The sequence below is a fragment of the Stegostoma tigrinum genome, chromosome 6, assembly GCF_030684315.1.
Source record: "Stegostoma tigrinum isolate sSteTig4 chromosome 6, sSteTig4.hap1, whole genome shotgun sequence".
NCBI lineage: Eukaryota > Metazoa > Chordata > Chondrichthyes > Orectolobiformes > Stegostomatidae > Stegostoma > Stegostoma tigrinum.
The window spans coordinates 26,844,332-26,866,879 of NC_081359.1; the positions used below are offsets into that span (position 1 = coordinate 26,844,332).

The following is a 22,548-nucleotide window of genomic DNA, read 5'->3' on the forward strand; positions in this document are numbered from 1 at the left end:
TAACACGGTCTTCTCCAAAAGATGATAAACACGACAATATCATTTTGTACCATCATATAACTGAATTACTCTACTTCCAATTGCTCAGACACAAAACACTTCAGCAAACAGGCAGTATTACAATGCTCAATTTATTCAATGTTTTGAACTACCTCAAAGACAACCCCATTCTGGGCCTCGTCCAAATGTCCCATTTGTTAGATTTGAGCAGTTGTCTTCAACAAACATTAAATGAGTGTTTTAGTTCCATGGAGCTTCACCCATGCTTAACAAGAAACTTAATATTCTGGGATCACTGCCCAAATTTAATGACAACCAATTATGGGAATAATTGGGTAGCATTTGAAACCAATCAGTACAAACATGATGGGCTGACTGGCCTTTTCTACAATTTATTATTCTACAAATCCTTGGTATGTTCACTGTTGCTTTTCAATATTCTGTATTTATTAAGTTTGTTGTGACCATAATAGTTTACTCCAAGCATTCAATCTGAGTGAAGAAAACAAATGAAAGCTCTCAATAGTAGAAAGAATTCATTTGAAAGTTTCATCAATGCTGCTTATGAACTAAGTTTAACAAAAATATTGAGGTGAGCTAAGTGATAATTTTGCAAGGATGTGCTAGTTACATGCTCATCTGTTGTAGATCTGTTGAGATTTTGAAGCCATTTGTTAAAGTCTTACTTGATTTTCTATTTGAATAAACCATTTGAAAAAATCATTATCTTTTGGGGCCCTCTAGCAATGTGATATTTTGGATGTACTGAAACTGGAGATGTGATATAACATTGGATGAAGATATTGGACCTTGTAGAACCTACTTTTCAGCCTCCTCAATTCCCAAAAGGTTTGACTGGAAGTGTGTGTGCACTGCTTCTGTTGCTTTGACTGTAATGCAAATTGCAGTGTACAGCATATATTTCATTTTTATTCTGACGATGGAAGGAGAACTGGATTTTGAAGTGTATTTTAATTATTTGTATATTCAAGGGTTCATAACTGCGCAATGCTTTGCAATTCTGTATTTAATTTACAACATAGTTGTAAGTAATCTTAAAAGTAAAGATTACTTGTTTTATTTGCATTGTTATCAGCACCTGCTGACATGATTTTTTAATAAATCAATTGTCCACCTATCTATCTGTCCGTCGACCTATTTCTCAATCATTCTGTCTCTCTACTTATCTACCTGTTTGTCTAGCTATCTAACAAGCATGGTGGTCATATTAAATGAAGAAGCTCAACAACATGTCATATGACAATGTTCCCTCATCCCCCGAGTATAATATTTCTTTCTTCACTGCTCTTTTGTTTCTCAGAATGATGCTGCTTAACCTCTGTGATGAGAATTAAATTCAAGCGCGTCTGTCCCTTGCAATATTTCCTGCTGCCTGGAAACTAGTTTGATACTTTCCAATCTCTCACATTGCAATTCCTCTGTAAATGTCACAAATACTTGAATGCAATTTATGAATCAAGAGGAACATACAGGGCCCTAATTTCTCATACACTGCAACATGCAGTTCCCCTTCATGGTGGGATGCACAATGCTGAAACTGACTTGCATTTTGAGTATGTTTTGGATGCACAAGGTTTTCCAGCATTGACTTTCCTACTGAATCCCACACATTAGAAAAGATCTTTCATCATTCCTATAAAGAATCCATCATTGGACTGAGCATATTGACTCTCCAACCCAGTCACAACATATTATTTGCATTGGTAATCAGCCGCCATTTTGAAACCCACAAATGCATATTTTACTTAGCAGCAGCTTACAACTGGGTCTCAGGCATCAAGCAGGTGATATGCATTGTGTTACGAAGTTGTGCAGGAGATTAAGATACATCCACCCTTTGTAGTGGATGTTGATGACATTTCAAAATTGCAAACATCGACATCCACAGTTCACTTTTACCCTCAGCTCTTAAGTCAACCCTGATTTTTACAGGGATTTTTCAAAGTTCCAAAGGTCAATTTATACACTAGGATCAATGGTAAATAAAATAACTAATAAGTTACCCTGATAATGGAAACTGCAGATGCTGGAGAATCCAAGATAACAAAGTGTGAAGCTGGATCAACACAGCAGGCCAAGCAGCATCTCAGGAGCACAAAAGCCGACATTTCGGGCCTGGACCCTTCATCAGCTCTCTGATGAAGGGTCCAACCCGAAACGTCAGCTTTTGTGCTCCTGAGATGCTGCTTGGCCTGCTGTGTTCATCCAGCTCCACACTTTCTTATCTTAATAAGTTACCCTATTTTGTCACTGAGGAGCTGCCTGTGTCTTATCTAAAGCAATTGCATAGCCTTCCTGGTCTTACGTCCAGAAGTAAATAAATCATCAAACCAAGCTAATGCATCTCACAGACTGGCCCATTAGCTAACATCACTGGACTCTTGGCTCTCAAACTGCAGACTACTGGCTAAATCTCTAATCAAAGCTAAATTGTGTTTTTGTTTCAACTACAGTTTTGAAGATTAAGTTTCTCAAGAGTGCCTGGATCACAGTAGCTGAAGCACTGCAATTCCATTCTCATGTGCAGTTTCTAACATTCTGAGCGCTTAATTCAATATTTCAAAAATGCAGTCAACTTATCTTAGAATCCATAGAATCCCTACAGGGTGGAAACAGGCCATTCAGCCCAACAAGTCCATACCGCCCCACTGAAGAGCATTCCATCCAGACGCATTCTCCTACCCCTGATTTCCATGTCTAATTCACCTAATTTAAACATCTCTGGGCACTATGGGTAATCTAGCATGGCCAATCCACCCAGCCTGCACATCTGTGGACTGTGGGAGGAAACCGGAGCACCCGAAGGAAACCCACGCAGACAAAAGGAGAACATGCAAACTCCACACAATCGCCCCAGCTGGAATTGAACCTGGGTCACTGACACTGTGAGGCAGCAGAGTAAACCACTATAAACATTTTACATTAAATCAGTTCCAGAAATCTTCCTACCGTTTGGCCATCATGTCATGGTTACTCTTTTGATTTTCTCTACTCACTGTTGCTAGGGGAAGAATTGAGTGGGATGGATTGAGTGAATATTTTTCAGGCAAGTCGAAAGACACTATATTATTTATGCTTCAAGCCAATTGGTTAATTGTCTATGAGGAAACTGCTAAACCTCACTACAGGCAGGTGGTTACTCATTTAGTAGCTGCTTTAAGCCAGTGGTACAACTGGAACTAGCCTCCAGAACACACCATAGTAAGGTTTGATCGGGAGATGGTGTTGTGATAATCATTGTTAAACGTGTCATTGAACTAAACACTACTAGCTACCAGTTAGGTTAGTGCTGCCACTTTTCCAGATGTTATCCTGATCAGCCTGTTCAGAAATATTATTACCTACCACCCTGAACGTTAGTCTTCTGGTCCAAAGGCAGACATACAGCCAGTGGAGCCCATAACAGTTCAGATATTTTCTAATCACTGTCTTCAGAGATGTTATGAAGCGCCTCTGGAGCACAGTGTGACTTGAACCCAGGCCTGCTGATCCAGAGGTAGGGGCACTACCACTGTACCACAACAGCACTCCGTACCTTTTTAGATATTTTCAAATCAATCTGTTCAGGGACATTATTACACACCCCTGTAGCAGGTCAGACTTGAATGCAGGCTCTCTGGCTCACAGGTAGGGACACTACCACTACATCACAAGAGCCGCTCCCTTTGATTTTCTATTCTATACTGTTTCTAAGGGCCTGATACAGGATGAACTTAGAGCTTGGATTAATACATATAAACTATGATGTTGCAGCTATTACAGAGACTTTACTGAGAAAAGGACAAGCCTGGCAGCTTAACGTTCCAGGATTTAGACGTATCAGGTGAGATAGAGAGAGATATAAAACAAGTGGATCAGTTGCATTACTGACTTGAGTGAAAATCTCAGCCGCACTGAGGGAGGTCAGCTTGGAGGACTTGTTCAATGAGGCCATATGGGTACAGCTCAGAAATAGAGAGGGCGTAGTCACTTCAATGGGGCCTCCTATCAAACAGTGGGAGATAGAGGAACAGACATGTGGACAGATTGTGGGTAGGTGCAAGAACAACAGGGCTGTAATAGTGATATTTTTAACTTCCCCAGTATTGACTATGACTCCCTTGGTGCCAGACACTTGGATGGGGTGGGAGGAAGGATTTCGTTAATATTTTACAAGGGTATGTATTTTTGCTTTGATTGTTATCTACCTCTGCAAGGAGCAATCTTTTTTTGTGTGCTTGGTATAAACCTCCACTTTGATTACTTGATAGACTGACAATACATGAAGGGCATCTTCCCAAATGGTAAAAGGTCACATGAATCTCGCCCTTCTTTCTCACTTCAAGGTATTCACGCAGAATGCCACAGCTTCTTTGTGACTGGAAGTAGGCACACCACTTGCAACATCCATCTCCAAAACAAACAGAAAACAGATCGCACTTGCTCATAGGTGCTTTGTGGCATTGCTTCCCAAACATATTGTCAATGTGACTCATCATAATCGTTTTCACTTGTTTTGACCCAAAGTGCTCATTGTGGTATGCGCTGATGGAGGAGAGTTTTGCTGGTGGCAGGAAGGTCGGTTGGGAGGGAGATACAGGAGTTGTTGGTGGTGGGGGTGTGTGGGCAAGTTATATGACTCACGGGGGAGGAAAGTTGTGGGGTGGTGGGGGTGTAGAGTTGCATTAGTACATATAGGTAGAGTTCAACCTGCCAGAGTATACTGGCACTGAAAAAGCAAACGCCCAGCATTTTGAAGACATTAATAACGGCAGATATCCATCCTCAGAGCTCACTTTATTAGGCTGTGACTACCGGCAAAACCAACCAGTCATGCACAATTAAAAGGGCCTCACAGCCAGGACTGTTGAATCTTAACCTTCACTCCACAGCTGCCATTGATATCTCACAGCTCACGACCCTTGTTTGTCCCTTGTCCCCACTGGGTTCACAACCCACAGTCTGGGAAACCCTGTCCTGAGCTTCCATATTGTAATGAAGTCAGGCAGGTGGAGCTCACAGAATATGAGTTGCTCAACTGGGGCTGTTAATATGGTCCAATCAGGGAGCCCTGGCTGACAGATATAAACAGAAGTGTCAGGGGTTCTGCTCATTCTGAGAGCTGGCTCCAAGGAAGTTGGACCAGTGCCAAGAACTATGCATGTGTCAGTAAAGGGTGGATTGGTGATAGGATACCAGGCTCTGTGAATTATTTCACGTTACACACTTTAATCAGCAGCTGCTTTCGCAAAGCCTAAATAGGTCACTTAAACAGCCACAGGAGTGTTGAAAATGGCTTTTGACAACTGCAACTTTAATGCTCAACAATATATTATGTGAAAATTATGTTCCATTTTCTGATAAAACTTCGCTCTGAAGGATTAGATAGGCATTTTCAGAAGATTTGTAGCTCAGGATGTGGAGGACGTTTTAGATTTTCTCGCTGAGCCAGTGGGTTTGGTTGCAAATGTTTCGTCACCCTGCTAGGTAACACCTCTGGTGAAGCGACAGTGTTTGTTCCCGCTTGTCACTTATATGCCTCGGTTTGCTGGGGTGGTTAGTTACAAGACAGACATGCTAGGGCATTCTGGAGGCGTGGTGTTCTAACCAAAACTCCATCAACAAACACTTTGAATTAGACCCTGTGTGCAAACCAGTGAGAAACAGAACCAAAAGTGGTACCAAACACCCCAACAAACTGATCCATATAAATAACAAGTGGGACAGAACACTTCACCGCAGGCACACTAATGATGTTACCTGGCAAGGTGACGAAATGGCTGCAACGTCAGATTAGACAGGCAACTGCCACATTATAGGAAATGACTTACCAGTGATTCATTCGCACACTGAAACACGTAGCACACATATTGATTTAGACCCTGTTCAGCACTCTCTCGACAAATGAACCCAAAATGGTCCACGTGTTTAATACCCTGGAATGATACAGGTAAAAAGATGTTGATTAGCTACAAGGGAATCAGCTAGAAGATTTTCTTAAGAGTCTCTCGAGGAAAGCCCTAACATTAGGTCAACTAGCAGTTATGACTGGCATCACTTATACACTGCCAACCTTCTCACAGTATAGAATCTCTACAGTGAGGAAACAGGCTATTCAGCCCAACAAGTCCACACCAACCCTCCAAGAAGCATGCCACCCAGGCCCATCCTACTACCCATAACTTCCCATGGCTAACATACCTAACCTATACATCCCTGGGCTCCACAGGGCAATTTAGCATGGCCAATTGCATATCATTGGACTGTGGGAGGAAACTGGAACACCCGACAGAAACCAACGCAGCATGGAACTGAACCCAGGTCCCTGGTGCTGTGAGGCAGCAGTGCTAACCATTACTTAGCGGCCTACCTGATTCATTTTGCAAAAGCAAGCTTGTTTAGATTCTGGAAAACTGAAATAGAGACAGAAAATACTGGAAATACCTCAGCAGCACAGCCAGCATCTGTGGAGGGAGTGTCACAGAGACTTAGAGATCTAAAGAACAGAAAAATGCCCTTCAGCCCATTGGGTCTGCACCATTAGAAACAAGCACCTAACCATTCCACCCAGAATAACATAGTTAAGGTTTCAGATTGATACCCTTCACCACGACTCGAAAAATTGAGACATACATTAGGTTTTAAATGAGTACAGACATAAGGGGCGACCCTGCAAAGTTAAAGTAGTTGGCGAGAAGAAGAAAAAGATGATTCTAAAGGGGGTGTAAATGGTAAATCACCTAATCACACATGTCCTGCTTCATTCCCCCAGCCTCAATATCTCTGTATTTGCTTAAAGCCTTTTCCAATTCTAATGAAATGACATTTTTTCCAAATATTAATTCTGTTTCTCTCTCCACAGACGCTGCCTGGTCTAGTGAGTGTTTCTAGCATTCTCTGTTCTTGTTATTAATGCTGGATTTAGACAAAATAAAGTAACCCTGATCCCTCCCAAAAGCGCAACTCAGTCTTAATGACTGCTTCAAACAAAATCAGTCATAAATAATTCAATATTTGTGAAATATTTATAAAACAACACTACATGGTTGACCAGATTCATGCTGCACAGTCATAAACATAAAATTTGTCCAGAGCTGTTTGTAGGGTTTCCAATTGTCAAGATTTCTATTTGCCTTTGCAGAGGGATTTATTATTTTGACTGCAGTTGTTCTCATGGGGAAGGCCGTTATCAAACTGAATGAGACAAGCTAGAGTTACGAATAGTTTTTACACGGAATTTACAACAGGTCCAAGCATCATTAAGACTAACACTTCCAATTGGAACACATCATTCGCATGTTGACAAATCACCTGTCAAATTTGATGATGGGATGTAGCCGTTCACCAGTTTTGCTGTGTCAGTTTATCAACGCACCTCTGACAGTACCTAACAAACACGTGACCTCTATCATCTGAAGGGGAGAACAAAGGGAGCAGATGCATGGGACACCGCCGCCTGCAAATTCCCCTCCAAACCACTTACCATCCCGACTTGGAACTATACTGCCATTGCTTAAATGTTGCTTGGTCAAAATTGTAGAATTCCTTTCTGGACAGTTCTGTGCACGTATCTGGCCTCCAAGAACTCCAAGAGTTAAAAAGGCATCTCACTACCACCTTCTTAAGGTCAATAAGTGATAAGCAATGTTCACCATGCCAGTGAGGTGATTCAGCATTCCATGAACAATAAGAAACTCTTCCTACATCTACCCAGGCCAATGCAAGAGACTCTTACGACACTTGACTGCCACAATTCCCATTGCCACTATTTCAATAGCTAAACAAAAAGTGTTCCAAAAACAACATTTTAAATTCTCTTCTGGAATTTTTTTTTTTGGATTGCTGACAGCAATGGAAATTTCAGGACATTTCCTGACAGTGACCCTGAGAGGTTATGAGATTTGTCAAATTGTCCTCCCTGGAAAAAGGAGGCTGTTCAGTTTGCTGTGCCAACTTACTGATCTAGGAATGTCAATGGTATTTATGTTCTGGCAGGTGGTGGGGACATTAACTTTGGAGATACTAATGCCCTTGTAGATAAGCACAAGCAGAAAGTGCGGCTGCTGGATTCAGGGGTGCTGGCTTCCAATCTGTGGTTGTGTAAATAAATCCTTATAAATGTATACAAGTTAACTTCAGTTCCATCTGGCACCAAACAGGTTTCTGGAATATAAGATTAACAACATTTCAAAGACTAAACTGGGAAGAAGGACTGAACCACAGGCCACTGTGTATCTGTCTCCACGCAGCAATCAAGATTACAACTTTGCCAATGAGATCAGGAATGCAGAGGTGCTTTTATTTTATAAAACACTTTAAGTAAAATCTAAAATAACTCAGGACAGAATGAAGCTGAACTAAAAGTCACAAGACCAATTTGGCACTGAAGACTAATGCTAATGTAAACCATTCTAATTTTAACATTATGACAATTGCAGAAAATGTCCAATTACAGTCATTGAATCATAGAGTCATACAACCCAGAAAAAGACACTTTGATCCAACTTGTCCATGCTGACCAGATATCCTAAATTAATCTATTTCTATTTGCCAATATTTGGCCCATTTCCCCATCCAGGTGTCATTTAAATGTTGCATTTGTACCTCCTCTTACCCATCCCTTCCTCCCACCCCAAGCCGCACCTCCATCTCCTACGTACTAACCTCATCCCACCTCCTTGACCTGTCCGTCCTCCCTGGACTGACCTATTACCTCCCTACCTCCCCACCTATACTCTCCTCTCCACCTATCTTCTTTTCTCTCCATCTTCGGTCCACCTCCCCCACTCTCCCTATTTATTCCAGAACCCTCACCCCATGCCCCTCTCTGATGAAGGGTCTCGGCCCGAAACGTCAGCTTTTGAGCTCCTGAGATGCTGCTTGGCCTGCTGTGTTCATCCAGCCTCACACTTTATTATCACCACTTCCTCTGGCAGTTTGTTCCATACATGTGCCATAGATGCTTTTTAAATCCTTTCTCTCTAATCTTAAACCTATACCCATTTATTTTGGACTCCCCCACCTTACAGAAGGCCCATGCTGTAGAACCAGGCTATTTGGCCCAACAAGTCCACCCTGACTCTCCAAAGAGCATCTCACCAACCCATTCCCCAACTGTATCTCAGTAGCCCACATTTCCCATGGCTAATCCACCCAGCCTACACATCCCTGGATACCATGGGCAATTTAGCATGGCCAATCCACCTAAACCTGCATATTTTTGGACTGTGAGAGGAAACCAGAGCACCCAGCAGAAACCCACGCATATACAAGGAGAGTGTGCAAACTCAACAAAGACAGTCGCCTGAGGCTGGAATCGAACTCAGGTCCCTGCGCTGTGAGGCAGCACTGCCTTTGGCTTTTCACCCTTTTCATGCCCCTCATGATTTTATAATCCTTTATAAGGTCACCAATCAGTTTCTGAAGATCCAGGGAAAAAAAACCCAGCCTATCAAGCACCTCCCTGTAACTCAAACCCTTCTGTCCCGGCAACATCCTTATAAATCCTTTTGGCACTCTCTTAAGTTTAACAACATCCTTCTGACGGCAGGGCAGTAATTCTATCAATTACAGGAAGAAAATAAAAGTGACAAGAAAAGCCAGATAAACACAAACCTGAGAACATGAGGAAATAGTTTTGAAATTCTTTTCAAGTACAACTGTTTTGGTGTCAGGACTGATGAGGTTAATTTCAAACCGACCGACCTACAAAGGAAAGAAAACACAGAAATGACTCCCTTAAGAATAAAACAAATAGCCTGAGTTTCATTCAGTAAACCCACAGAACCCACACTGTGTTGTGAGTATATGACATTGCCTTGAGATATTTACTCTTACGGCTCTGCTCCATGACCAGCACGTGCTTGATGAATGAAGACTTTGTGACAAACATACTGAGAGACAACTGCAGCCAACTTTTGATCCTCTTTCATTTAAAAAGTCAGCAACAAAACATAGTATTGCTGAACTGTGATTGGCTTTTATTTCACTCTTCTGCATCTTTACTTTCCCTTTGTGGCACATTTCATTGGTGGTATGGTATATACAATTTTCGTTTACAAGTCCTGCAATGAAACTTGAATGCAAAGTCTTCTGATTCAGAGACAAAAGTGCTCCCAATTGAACGACAGCTGACTTTCAGGCATTTTCCTAAAAATGAGGAGGATCTGTTGCTGTTGGAATGTCAATCACGGAGAAAACAGATTTCAGAAACAGGCAGAAAACCCGGGGTAAAATCAGGAGGACTTGCTCCACACTGTAATGTCTGAAAGTGTAGTGGAAGCAGATTCAATTGTATCTTTCTAAAAGGATCCTTTAAAAAGGATCAAAGGGAGACATTCGCAGCTCTATAAGCTAAGAGCAGGCTGACTGGGACTAAATGGGCTGGGTCTTTCAAGAATTGACATGAATGCAATGAAGTTGACTGGCTTTATTCTGTGCTGTTTAAAACTATGAGACCTGAAGGCTGATTTGCACAGACCTGAGAGAAGCTTTCAGTGCTTTATTCTGAAGCCAGGAAAGTGATGCATATTAGGAGATACAAGACAACTCAAGAATATACAGAATGAACATTAATGTGAAAATACTCCTTCAAACAGTGTGGCGCCTTAATCATTCTATGGACAGCCCGAAAGGATGGATCTTTTGTTTTAGGTTGTCAATTCTTCCTGAGTGTGGCAGCTAATTATTACGTGGGATTTTATACACTGATACTGCTGTGAAGGAACTATATGAGTATGTTATCACCTGCATCATGCTGGTTGTTCAAATGTGCAAAAGCTTCTTTAGAAAGTCAGAGTCCACTAGGCCACCAACGATGCTTCTTCTTCCCCATCCTGTGACTGGCTGATCCTGCTCGCTACCTGGAAAACCTACCCCCACTGACACAGAGGACCTGGATGGGGTGGAGGTGGGATCTTCCTGTCACGGATCCCTTCTCCAGCCCTGCCGCAGTTTACTGGAGGACATTAAGCCCAACACACCTGACATGGATGTCAACAATGTTAACTTCTGGTCTCATGACCCTCTTAATGCCATCCCCACTTGCATGTGGAAGGTGGACAGGCATGCACTCACAGCATTGACAGAAGCCATGATAGCAGAGCCCCATGAGTATTTGTGCCTCTTTAGATGCCCAAGCAGCAGTTATACCAGCAGCAATAATTCAGGCAAGTCTAACAGCATTGCCACACCTCAACTGCACAGACTGCTGTAGGTAACTCTCATGTGTCCTGTTCAGGCTGCAGTTAGCTTTTACAATCAAACCTTCCAGGCCTCCAACATCTATAGATGCAGGAAAAACTTAACGCAACAACATCGTGCACGTATACCGCACCTTTACCTAAGGAATGATCTCAAAGTGTTTCGAAGGAGCATAACCAGATAAAACATTGATCCAAAAGCATCAATGATTTCACTAGAAATAAAACCATACATTGCTGTAAAAGCTCAGTTGATGCGGCAGCACCTGTGGAGAGAAATCAGAATTAATGTTTCGGGTCAAATGACCCTTCCTCAGAACTAGTTTTTATTTCACTAGGAATTTTGGATACAGCAATTTTACATGAGTGCTTTTAAAACATGCAATTGTAAGATCCCTTCAACCATATGAGGATTAAGAAGTTCCAGTTCTTTTTCAAAATAAAGTCTTTCGTAGCAAGTGGAGATGGCAGTTGGTTGCGAGCCTTATTGATATCTTCATTCATCAAACTGAAATATGCAGATGGGCAATGTTAGCATCCTGGTTAAATCATGAAACCAAGCAGAATAGAAAAAGGCCATTTGGCCAATCATGTTTTGCTGGCTCTTTGGAGGTGCAATTCAATTAGTCCCTTTTCTGCCCCAGATATTTATTCATAATCATCTTCAAACATTTATTTAAATCCCTTATGAAAGGCACTTTTGAATCTGCTTCCACCAAGCTTTCAAGCAGTGTATTCCAGATCACAACAACCCATCATGCAAAAATAAGACCTTCCCATCTCTCCAATACACGCAGCTCATGCATAAAACAGCAAAACGGGAACACTAACTTTTTTTTAAAGCTCAGAGTTTAGAGCACTTTATGACCACAAAAGGCAAATTGTCGAATCAGTGTTAAGACAGCATTAAGCTCTAGCGTGTCCAATAATGTTGGGCTCATGCAATGAATCCAACAAAATTTATTATGAAGTTAAATAAAATAAAGCAGTTTTAAAATTGTATGATCACTTATCGTTTTTCCCTTTCCAATTTTTACATGGGGGTACGTGTCAAAATGTCAATATACAATGATCCCCATCACCATTACTGCCATGCATTAATCTCAGAGACTCTGACCCTTACTCTAGAAGAAATTTCAGTAGCTCTCCATCCTGCATATGAACAAGAAGCAAGAGTACGCCACTTGGCACTTTGAGCCTGCACCACTATACAATAAAATCGTGGCTGATCTGATTTTAACCTCAAGTGCACTTTCCTCTGATAACCCTTCATCCCCTTGGTAATCAAGAACCTATCCACCTCTGCCTTAAAAATACAGAGACTCTGCATCTGCCGCCTTTTGACAATGGAATTCCAAAGACTCTCAACCCTCACAGAGGAAAAAAATGTTTCCTCATCTCTGTTTTAAATAGGCATCCCTTATTTTTAAACTATGGCCTCTAGTTCTAGATTGTTCGTAAGAAGAAACATCCTTTCAACATTCTTCTGATTAAGAGGACACAACGAATAGTGTGTCTAGCTTTTCCTCATAAGTCAATGCGTTAATTCCAGGGATTAGTTTGGCAAACCTTCTCAGAAATACTTCCAATGCTCAATATCTTTGTGTAAATGCAGTGAGCAGTACTGTATGCACTCTCCTACAGAAGTAGTCTCACCGATGTCCTGTAAAACTGAAATATTAAATCTGTACTCTTCCGTTCATTTCCCCTCACAATAAGCATAACATTTGATTAGCTGTTCTGATTATTGGCTGCACCAGAACAGATATTCATGGGTTTTAATGATGGCACCCCTTTTTACATGGTACATATTTCATTACAAAAGCGTTAACTAGCATGCCTACCTGGAATAACATGGTCCTATTCTTCTCTGTGTCAGAGGGTTGGACGTGACTTGGAGCACTGGCATGACGCCTTCGAGTTGGCAATTTGGTGCCCAGGTCAGGCACCCGCTTGAGCCGGATGCTGGCGACACTGTTACACCGCGACCGGAACTCGGCATGCTCCTCTTCTAGGGATGCATCCTCCAGGCTGGGTTCGGTCAGGGCTGAACGTAAACCCAAGCCCAGCAGATCACTCTGGCTGCCGCCAGCTGAAGGCAGGTTGGTGCTAACCGTTGTCCCGCAGGCCACATCATGGGGAAGTGCCACATCTCCGCTGGCATCATCTTCCTCCTGGTCAACGGTGACGTCGGCCTGAGGCTTCTCGTTGAGCAGCTGCAGCCTCTCCTTTTCCAGCTGGTGCTGGGTGAACTTCTCAATGCAGTCATCGATAAGAGTGGATGGAGCCTTCTTGTGCGTCACCACCACTTTACCGCAGTACAGCACCTCATACTTCTGTGAGTTGTAGAAAGCATCTTCACTGACTTGCCGGGACTTTGTGTCCTCCTTTAGTGTGGCCTTGGATACTTGCCGAATACTACTGATAACATCAGGGACCTGAAAGAACAAGATGAACTGCATGAGACATCAAAGATTCCCCCTTTAAGAAACCATCTGTATTGAAGACAGAGAGAGGAAAAAATTCTGGCCGTGAGATAAGATTTGTAAGTTCACTGAAACCAAGCCTGTCCAGCTGACCACAACACATCACTAACACCTCAAATTCCAAACTACTCCTTCCAAACAATTCTGTCATCCATGCACCAGTGGCGGTGCTCTCGGCTCTCAATCTGGTGGCTCTGCGTTCAAAACCCACTCTGGAGTTTTACACACAAAGTAATAGCAGGCAGTACTGAGAAAGTGCTACACTAACGTACTGTCAAACAAAGGGCACAATTTATTTCTTCATGTTTCTCATGGGATGTGGGCAGCCAATGTTTGTTGCCCCTTCACAACTGCCCTTGAACTGAGTAGGGCCATTTTGGAGGGCAAGTTAAGAGTTAACCACATTGTTGTGGGTCTGGAGTCACATGTAGACCAGTCTGGGTAAGGACGGCGGATTACGTTCCTGAACAAGTACTGGTGAACCAGTTAACCTTTTAAAGGCAATGCCAAATGGATACAAAATTGGCTTGATGGTGGGAGACACAGGGTGGTAGTGGAGGGTTCCTTTTTGAACTGACAGCCTGTAACACCGGTGTTCCGCAGATATTGATGCTGAGTCCGCCATTGTTTGTCACCTGTACAAACAACTTGGATGAGAATTTAGGAGGCATAGTGGGTAAGTTGAGGATGGCAGCAAAATTGATGACAGCAAATTGAGTGAAGAAAGCTATCTAAGACTACGAAGGAATTTTCATCAATTGGGCCAATGGGCTGAGGAGTGGCAGAGTTTAATTTGGATAAATGCGAGGTATTGCATTTTGGTCAAACAAACAAAGGCACGACTTATACAGCCCTGGGTATGTAACAGAGATGCTAAGGTTCAGGTACATAGTTCTTTGAGAGCTGCACAATAGGAAGACAGGGTGGTTACAAAGATATTTAGCACACTTGCCTTCATTACTTGGGTTTAGGATCATTGGGTTTAGGAATTAATGGTTGTACAGGATGTTGGTGAGGTCTGGATCCCCCGTTGTAGGATGGATATTATTAAATTGGAGAGGGTTCAGAAGGAATGATCAAGTGTTGCTGGGACTGGAGGGTTTGAGTTACAAGGAGAGACTAGTGAAGCTGGGACTTTTTTTACAGGAGCACAGGAGATTGAGGAGTGACCTGAGAGAGGGGCACAGATAAGGTGAATAGCAAAGGTCTTTTCCCTAGAGTGGGAGAGTTTAAATTAAGGGGGCAAATGTTCAAGATGAGAGGAAAAATATTTAAAGGCAAACTGAGGGACAACGTTTTCATACAACAGGGTGGTTCTTTTCTGGAATGAACTGCCAGAGAAAGTGGTGGATGCAGGGACAGTTACAACATTAAAAAGACATTTGGACAGGTACATGAAAAGTAAAGGTTAAAGGGATATAGGCTAAAGTAAGAGAAGTTGGAAGTAGTTTAGTTTGGGAAACTTAGTCAGCACGGACGAGTTGGAGCAAAACATCTGTTTCCATGCTGTATGGCTTTATGAGGTTCATGGTTACCATCACTAAGGCTAGTGTTCAATTCCAGATCATTTATTAATTGAGTTTAAATTCCACCAGTTACAATGGTAGGATTTGAACTCATAGAGTCATAGAGATAGCATGAAAACAGACCCTTTGTTCCAACTCGTCCAGATATCCTAGATTGATCTGGTTCCATTTGCCAGAAATTGGCCGAAATCCCTCTAAACCCCTCCTCGTCATATACCCATCCAGGTGCCTTTTGTAATGATGTAAATGTACTAGCCTCCATCACCTCCTCTGCAGTTCATCCTATACGCTCACCACCCTCTGCATGAAAAAGTTGGCTGTTAGATCCTTTTTAAATCCTTCCCCTCTCAGCTTAAACCTATGCCCTCTATTTTTGGACTAACCCACCCCACATCTTATCTATTTACCCTATTCATGCCCCTCATATTATAAGCCTCTGTAAGGTCACCCCTCAGGCTCCGATAGAGCAGGGAAAATAGCCCTAGCCTATTCAGTCTCTCCCTCTAGCTCAAACCCTCCAACCCTGGCAACATCCTTGTAAATCTTTTCTAAACCCTTTCAAGTTTCACAACATCCTTCCTATATATCAGAATTACATGCAGCATTCCAATATTGGCCTAACCAATGTCCTGTAAATCACAACATGACCTCCCAACTCCTATACTCATGCACTGACCAATAAAGGCAAGCATACCAAACACCTTCTCCACTACCCTATCTACCGGCAACTCCACTTTCAAGAAACTATGAATTTGCACTCCAAGGTCTCTTTGTTCAGCAATACTCCCCAAGAACTTACCATTAAGAGTATAAGTCCTGCCTTGATTTCCCTTTCCAAAATACAGCATCTCACATTTATCTAAATTAAACTCCACATGCCACTCCTTGGCCCATTGGCCCATCTGATCAAGGCCCTGTTGTACTCTGAAGTAATCTTCTTTGCTGTCCACTACACCTCTAATTGTAAAGTCACCTGCAAACTTACTAACCATGCCTCCTATGTTCACATCCAAATCATTTATATAAAATGACAAAAAGCAGTGAACCCAGCACCGATCCTTGTGGCACACTGTTAGTCACAGGCTCCTGTCTGAAAAGCAACCCTCCACCACCACCATCTGTCTTCTACCTTTGAGCTAGTTCTGGAACCAAATGGCTAGATCTCCCTGTATTTAGTGTGTTCTAACTGTGCTAACCAGCCTACCATGAGGAACATTGTCAAACGCCTTCCTGAAGTCCATCTAGGTCACCTCCACCACTCTGTCGTCATCAATCCTCTTCGTTATTTCTTCAAAAAACTCAATCAAGTTAGTGCACGATTTCCTACACATAAAGCCATGTTGATTAGTCCTAATCAGTCCTCGCCTTTCCAAATATATTTAAATCCTGTCCCTCCAACAACCTGCTCACCAGGCTCACTGGTCTATAGTTCCCTGCCTTTTCCTTACCACCTATCTTAAACAGTGTCACCACATTAGCCAGTTTCCAGTCTTCCGGCACCTCGCCTGTGGTGATTGATGATACAAATATCTCAGCAAGGGGGCCAGCAATCAGGTCCCTCGCTTCCCACAGAGTTTGAGGGTACACCTGTTCAGGTCCCAGGGATTTATCCACCCTTTATGCATTTTAAGATGTTCAGCACTATTCTCTCCCTAGTTACTCTTTTGCTCTGAATGTATTTGTAAAATCCCAATGGATTCCTCTTCACCCTACTTGCTAGATCTATTTCTTGTCCCCTTTTTGCCCTCCTGATTTCCCTCTTAGGTATACCCCCACTGCTTTTGTACTCTTCTCGGGATGCACTCGATCCCTGTTGTCGATATCTGACATACGCTTCCTTCTTAATGAAAATCCTCAAATTGTCCAGCCATCTAGCGTTCCCTATACCTACCAGCCTTGCCCTTCACCGAAACATGAATATACTGTCCCTGGACTCTCATTATCTCATTGTTAAATACATCCCATTTTCCAGCCGTACCCTTATCTGCAAACATCTGCCCCCAGTCAACTTTTGAAAGTTCTTACCTCGTACTGTCAAAATTGGCCTTCCTCCAATTTGGAACTTTAAGTTTTAGATCCAGTCTATCCTTTTCCAACAGTATTTTAAACTAACAAAATTATGGTCAGTAGCCCCAGAGTGCTCCCCCACTGACACCTCAGTCACCTGCCCTGCCTTATTTCCCAACAGTAGGTCAAGTAGGTATATCCACATTAAGAATCAGAACATTTTCTTGTACACACTTAACCAATTTTGCTTCATCCAGCCCTTAACACTGTGGCACACTCAGTCTATGTTTGGAAAATTAAAATTCCCTTATCATAACCACTCTATTATTTTCACAAATAACTGAGACCTCCCCACAAATTTGTTTCTCCATTTCCCACTGACTACTGGGAATCCCAGTATGCTGATCATCCCTTTCTTACTTCTCAGTTCCACCCAAATAACTTCTCTGGACATATTCCCAGGAATATCATCCCTAAGTGCATCTGTAATGTTATCTCTAATCAAAAATGCTATTCTGATTCCTCTCTTGCCGCCTCCCCTTTCTATCCTTCCTATAGCATCTATATCCTGGAACAGGAAGGCAACACAACATTCTGATGTTTCATTGTTCTCCGCAGCAACATCTAAGTGCGCCCTGACTACACAGTCCCCTATCACAATTAGAACCCGATGTACCCCTCGTACGTTCAAGGTACCACAAAACCTGGCTGTCAATGCTGCATTTCCCTGACAGCCCATCACTTCCTACATTTTCCAAAACAGGATACTTGTTTGCACTAGGGATAGCCACAGGAGACTCCTACACTACCTCTCTCCTACCTTTTCTGGAGGTCACCCATCTACCCGACTGTAACTTTGGTTTATCTCCCTTCCTGCAACTGCCATCCATCACAACCCCTAGCTCTCATAAATTCCTCATTGGCACTAACTGTCATTCCAACTGATCCATGCATTCCGATAAGATTCACAACCAAACTCACTTCCTGCGGCCGTAATCATCAGTAACATGGAAACTCTCCCTAAAATCCCACATCCAACAGGAAGTGCAGAGATAACAAGGTGTGGAGCTGGATGAACACAGCAGGCCAAGCAGCATCAGAGGAGCAGGAAGGCTGACATTTCGGGCCTAGACCCTTCTTCAGAAATGAGGAACAGCATATCACTCTACTAAAGGCCATCTTTGCACCTTAACAATCTACAGATCTAGAAAATAGCACAATCTTCCTGCTCCAGGCTAGATTAGTACCTACGCTTTTGTATTTTTAAAGTTTAATCAAGAGACAGATCTCAATAAGCACATAGTCAAAAAAGAACCTACTCTACTCACTATTGTAGATTTACAAAGACAAGTAAGGTTACACTTTAAAACTAGCCACTTAACTGCTCCCCTGCTGTGAGCTCCACCACACAGTTTTTCTCTAAGATCAGGTATGAATTTCGCTGTTTGTTTTTCTTAGAACAAATGCTGATGTCCAGAGATATTCAAAACTAAACAGCAAAGACAGCACCTCTGCAGATTACTGCTGAGTCAGACAGCAGTATAGGATTTTTTCCTCTATTTGAATCACTGCTCACGTGGTCACTACCTCTGTCTCTCTTCATCCTTTTTAAAGTGTTGTTTTGGTCCTCTTTTTCCTCCAAAGTTTCAAAGCAATGCAACAGCTTATAAAACAGTAATTACTACTTGTAGAATTGGAGGAAATCAGCTCCAACACTGAAAATTCCTCAAAAAAGGAAGAGCTCTTACAGCCATTAAATTTTTCTGTCCTCCATCTTGGCTTACCCAGGATCCTGAGTCCTCGCATCATTAGACTCTGCATCTAGACTACTAACCTGAAGATGTTATCACTGTACTACTGTTTCCCTCAGTTGAGCCGCTCAGAAAGACACAAGAGAAGAGATGGAAGAGTGTGAGAATTCTCCCCAGTCTCCTAAAAAAATTTATCCCTTAGCCAACACCACAAAATCAGGTCATCTCATCATGATCTCACTATTCTGTGAGGAAACTTTCTGTGCGCAAACCAGGTTGATACATTAGAATAGTGACTAAACTTTTATTTGAAAAATATAATTATAGGGTAAGTGTTTTGGGGCAGCCAGAGATCACAGGAGGTGTTTTATAAATACCAGATTTTCCTTTTCTGTCATGTATACAAATAGCCTCTGAGTAAAAGACTAACAAGGAATTTAACCTAAAGCATAACCTAAATCAATTTAATATACGTGTTACTTAAAAGAAATACATAAACTCAAGAGCAGAAAGAAAAATTGATACCGCACCAAAGTGTTTACATGATTATTCTGCACGCAAACACTACGACCACAGATGAACGGACAAACACTCACACTGTCTCTCCCCATCCCACACACACACACACACACACACACACACACACACACACACACACACTCTCTACCCCTCACATACACACAGTCTCCCTCTCCCTGCCCTCCACCCCATCCATACACACACATACATAAATCTATGGGGTGAATTTGTATTTGCAGATACATCCTACTTTGTTCAAAAATCACACAATTTATAGACAGTTAGTCAATGTGGCATTTTATAAATTCCTGCTTTTGAAACAAAACCAATCCGACTTCAACCCAAAACTCAAACTGATTCTAAACAAGGCCTCACACCTAACATGCACATGTTTCATAAAATGTCATTTCATCTTCCTTCCCTTTATTCATTAATGGGATGAGGGTATCACTCGCTAGGCAGCATTTATTGTCCAGAGGGCAGTTGAGAGTCAACCACATTACTGTGGGTCTGGAATCACTCATAGGCCTGACCAGGTAAGGATGGCAGTTTCCTTCCCTAAGGGACGTTAGTGAACCAGATGGGGTTTTGCCGACAATCGACAATGGATTCATGGTCATCATTAGATGCTGAACTCCAGATATTTATTGAATTCAAATTCCACCATCTGCTGTGGCAGGAATCGAACCCAGGTCCAGAACGTTATCTGGATTAACAGTCTAGTGATAATACCACTAGGCCATCACCTCAGAAAATTTGGGCAAATGTCCTCCAAGGCAGACTTCAGGATACATTGGCATTTTCTTTCTTTGGACTCATGGCAAGTAATCACTGAAACAACCACATAGCGATATCAACAAGTTTTATCCCACAATCAGATTTACATGGACTACTCCTCAGAATCAATCTCATTCCTGGACACACACATCTCCATCAGGGACGGACACCTCAGTACATCACTCTACCGCATGCCTGTGGATAACTTCATGATACTACACTTCTCTAGCTTCCACTCTCAACATACAAAAACAGCCATACCCTACACAAGCTCTACACAAACAGAGGATCTGTTCAGATAGGGAGGAACACAATGGATATTTCAGATTGTTGAAGGACGCTCTCACAGGAACAGGATACGATGCTCAACTCATCGATCGCCAGTTTTGACATGTCACAATACAAAAGAACTGTAATGACCTCCTCAGAAGACGGGCACAGGATGTGAACAATAGGGTGCCCTTCATCGTCCAGTACTTCCCAGGGGCGGAGAAACTACGCCATGTTCAATGCAGCCTTCAACACATTATCCACAGTGATGAGTACCCCCCCAAGATCTACGCAACGCCTCCAATTCTTCATCTTCAAACAACTCATCTTCAAACTACTGCCAAACCTTAAAGAGACCATCGTTCGCAGCAAACTGTCCAGATTTTAGGACAACATCGACCACAACACCACACAACCCTGTCATGGCAACCTCAGCAAGATATGTCAGATCTCTGACATGGACACTACCATCACATGTAGGAACACCACCCACCACGTACATGACAGATGCTCATGTGACTTGGCCAACATTGTCTATCTCACATGCTGCAGGCAGGGATGCTCCGAGGCATGGTGTATTGGTGAGACCATGCAGACACCATGCAACAATCGCCAGACAGGAATGCTCCATCCCAGTGAAGGAACACTTCAGCGGTCAAGGACATTCAGCCTTAGATCTTCAGATAAACATCCTCCAAGGTAGGCTTTGGGATACATAATAACAGAGTCACTGAGCAGAGGCTAATAGCCAAATGCGGCACCCATGAGGATGGCCTCAACCGGGATCTTGGTTAATCAATGATTGCCGCACCACAGGTGACCCCACCACACTATATACTCTCACGCATGCACACATACACACACACACACAAACTCACAGGCAAATACACACTCTCTCTCTCTAACACACACACACACACACACACACACACACACACACACACACACACACACACACACACACACACACACAAACACACGACCCTCCTACCTCTCTCTCTCTCACACACACATACAAACACTCTCTCTCACTCTCCCCCCCAACTCACACACTCTCTTTCCCCTCCCCACCGACACACACACACACACTCTCTCTCTCTACCCCCATACACACTCTCCCTCTCCTCCTCACTCTCACACACACTTTCTCTCTCCCTCACTCGCACACACATACTCTCCCTTTCCCCCCAAACTCATACACACACACACGTTCTCCCACCCTCAACTCTCACACACTGTCTCTCGCCCCAACTCTCTCACATACACTCTCTCCCAACCCCAACTCTCTCACACACACTCTCTCCCACCCCCAACTCTCACGCACACACACTCTCTCTCCCTCCCTCACTCTCACACACACTGTCTTTCTCTCTCTCTCCCTTCACTCTCACACACACTGTCTCTCTCTCCCCCGTTCACTCTCACACACACTCCCACCCCCAACTCTCACGCACACACACTCTCTCTCCCTCCCTCATTCTCACACACACTGTCTTTCTCTCTCCCTCCCTTCACTCTCACACACACACTGTGTCTCTCTCCCCGTTCACTCTCACACACACTCTCTCTCTCTACTCCCACACACTCTCTCTCTCACACACACTCACTCTCAACCCCCCTACCTGTCTCTCTCACACATACACAAACACTCTCACTCACTCTTCCCCCACACTCACACAGTCTCTTTCCCCTCCCCCCAACACACTCTCTCTCTCTCTACCCCCACACACACTCTCTCTCCTCATCACTTTCATACTCTTTCTCTCTCCCTCACTCACACACACACTCTCTCCTCCCCAACTCTCTCTCTCACACACACACACACACACACACACACACACACACACACACACACACACACACACACACACACACACACACACACACACACCCTCTCCCCCCCCAACTCTCACACACTCTCTCTCCCACGCCCAACTCTCACACACACTCTCTCTTCTCTCTCTGCCCCCACTCCCAAACACAATGTCTCTCTCTCTCTCCCCCACTCTCA

The 22,548-nt window shown here is 43.1% G+C and overlaps 1 protein-coding gene across 2 annotated transcripts in view; it reads right to left on the reverse strand.

Annotated features, from left to right (window-relative positions):
• Positions 1 to 22,548, reverse strand: part of tbc1d4 (TBC1 domain family, member 4) — a 264,316-nt gene that overhangs the window by 113,593 nt on the left and 128,175 nt on the right. For both annotated transcript variants that reach the window (XM_048532383.2, XM_048532382.2), the window contains exons 2-4: positions 13,046 to 13,639; positions 9,616 to 9,705; positions 5,832 to 5,936 (exon numbers count right to left, since the gene is read on the reverse strand). In XM_048532383.2, the coding sequence (XP_048388340.1) occupies positions 5,832 to 5,936; positions 9,616 to 9,705; positions 13,046 to 13,639 (789 nt within the window). The remainder of the gene's footprint in view (positions 1 to 5,831; positions 5,937 to 9,615; positions 9,706 to 13,045; positions 13,640 to 22,548) is intronic.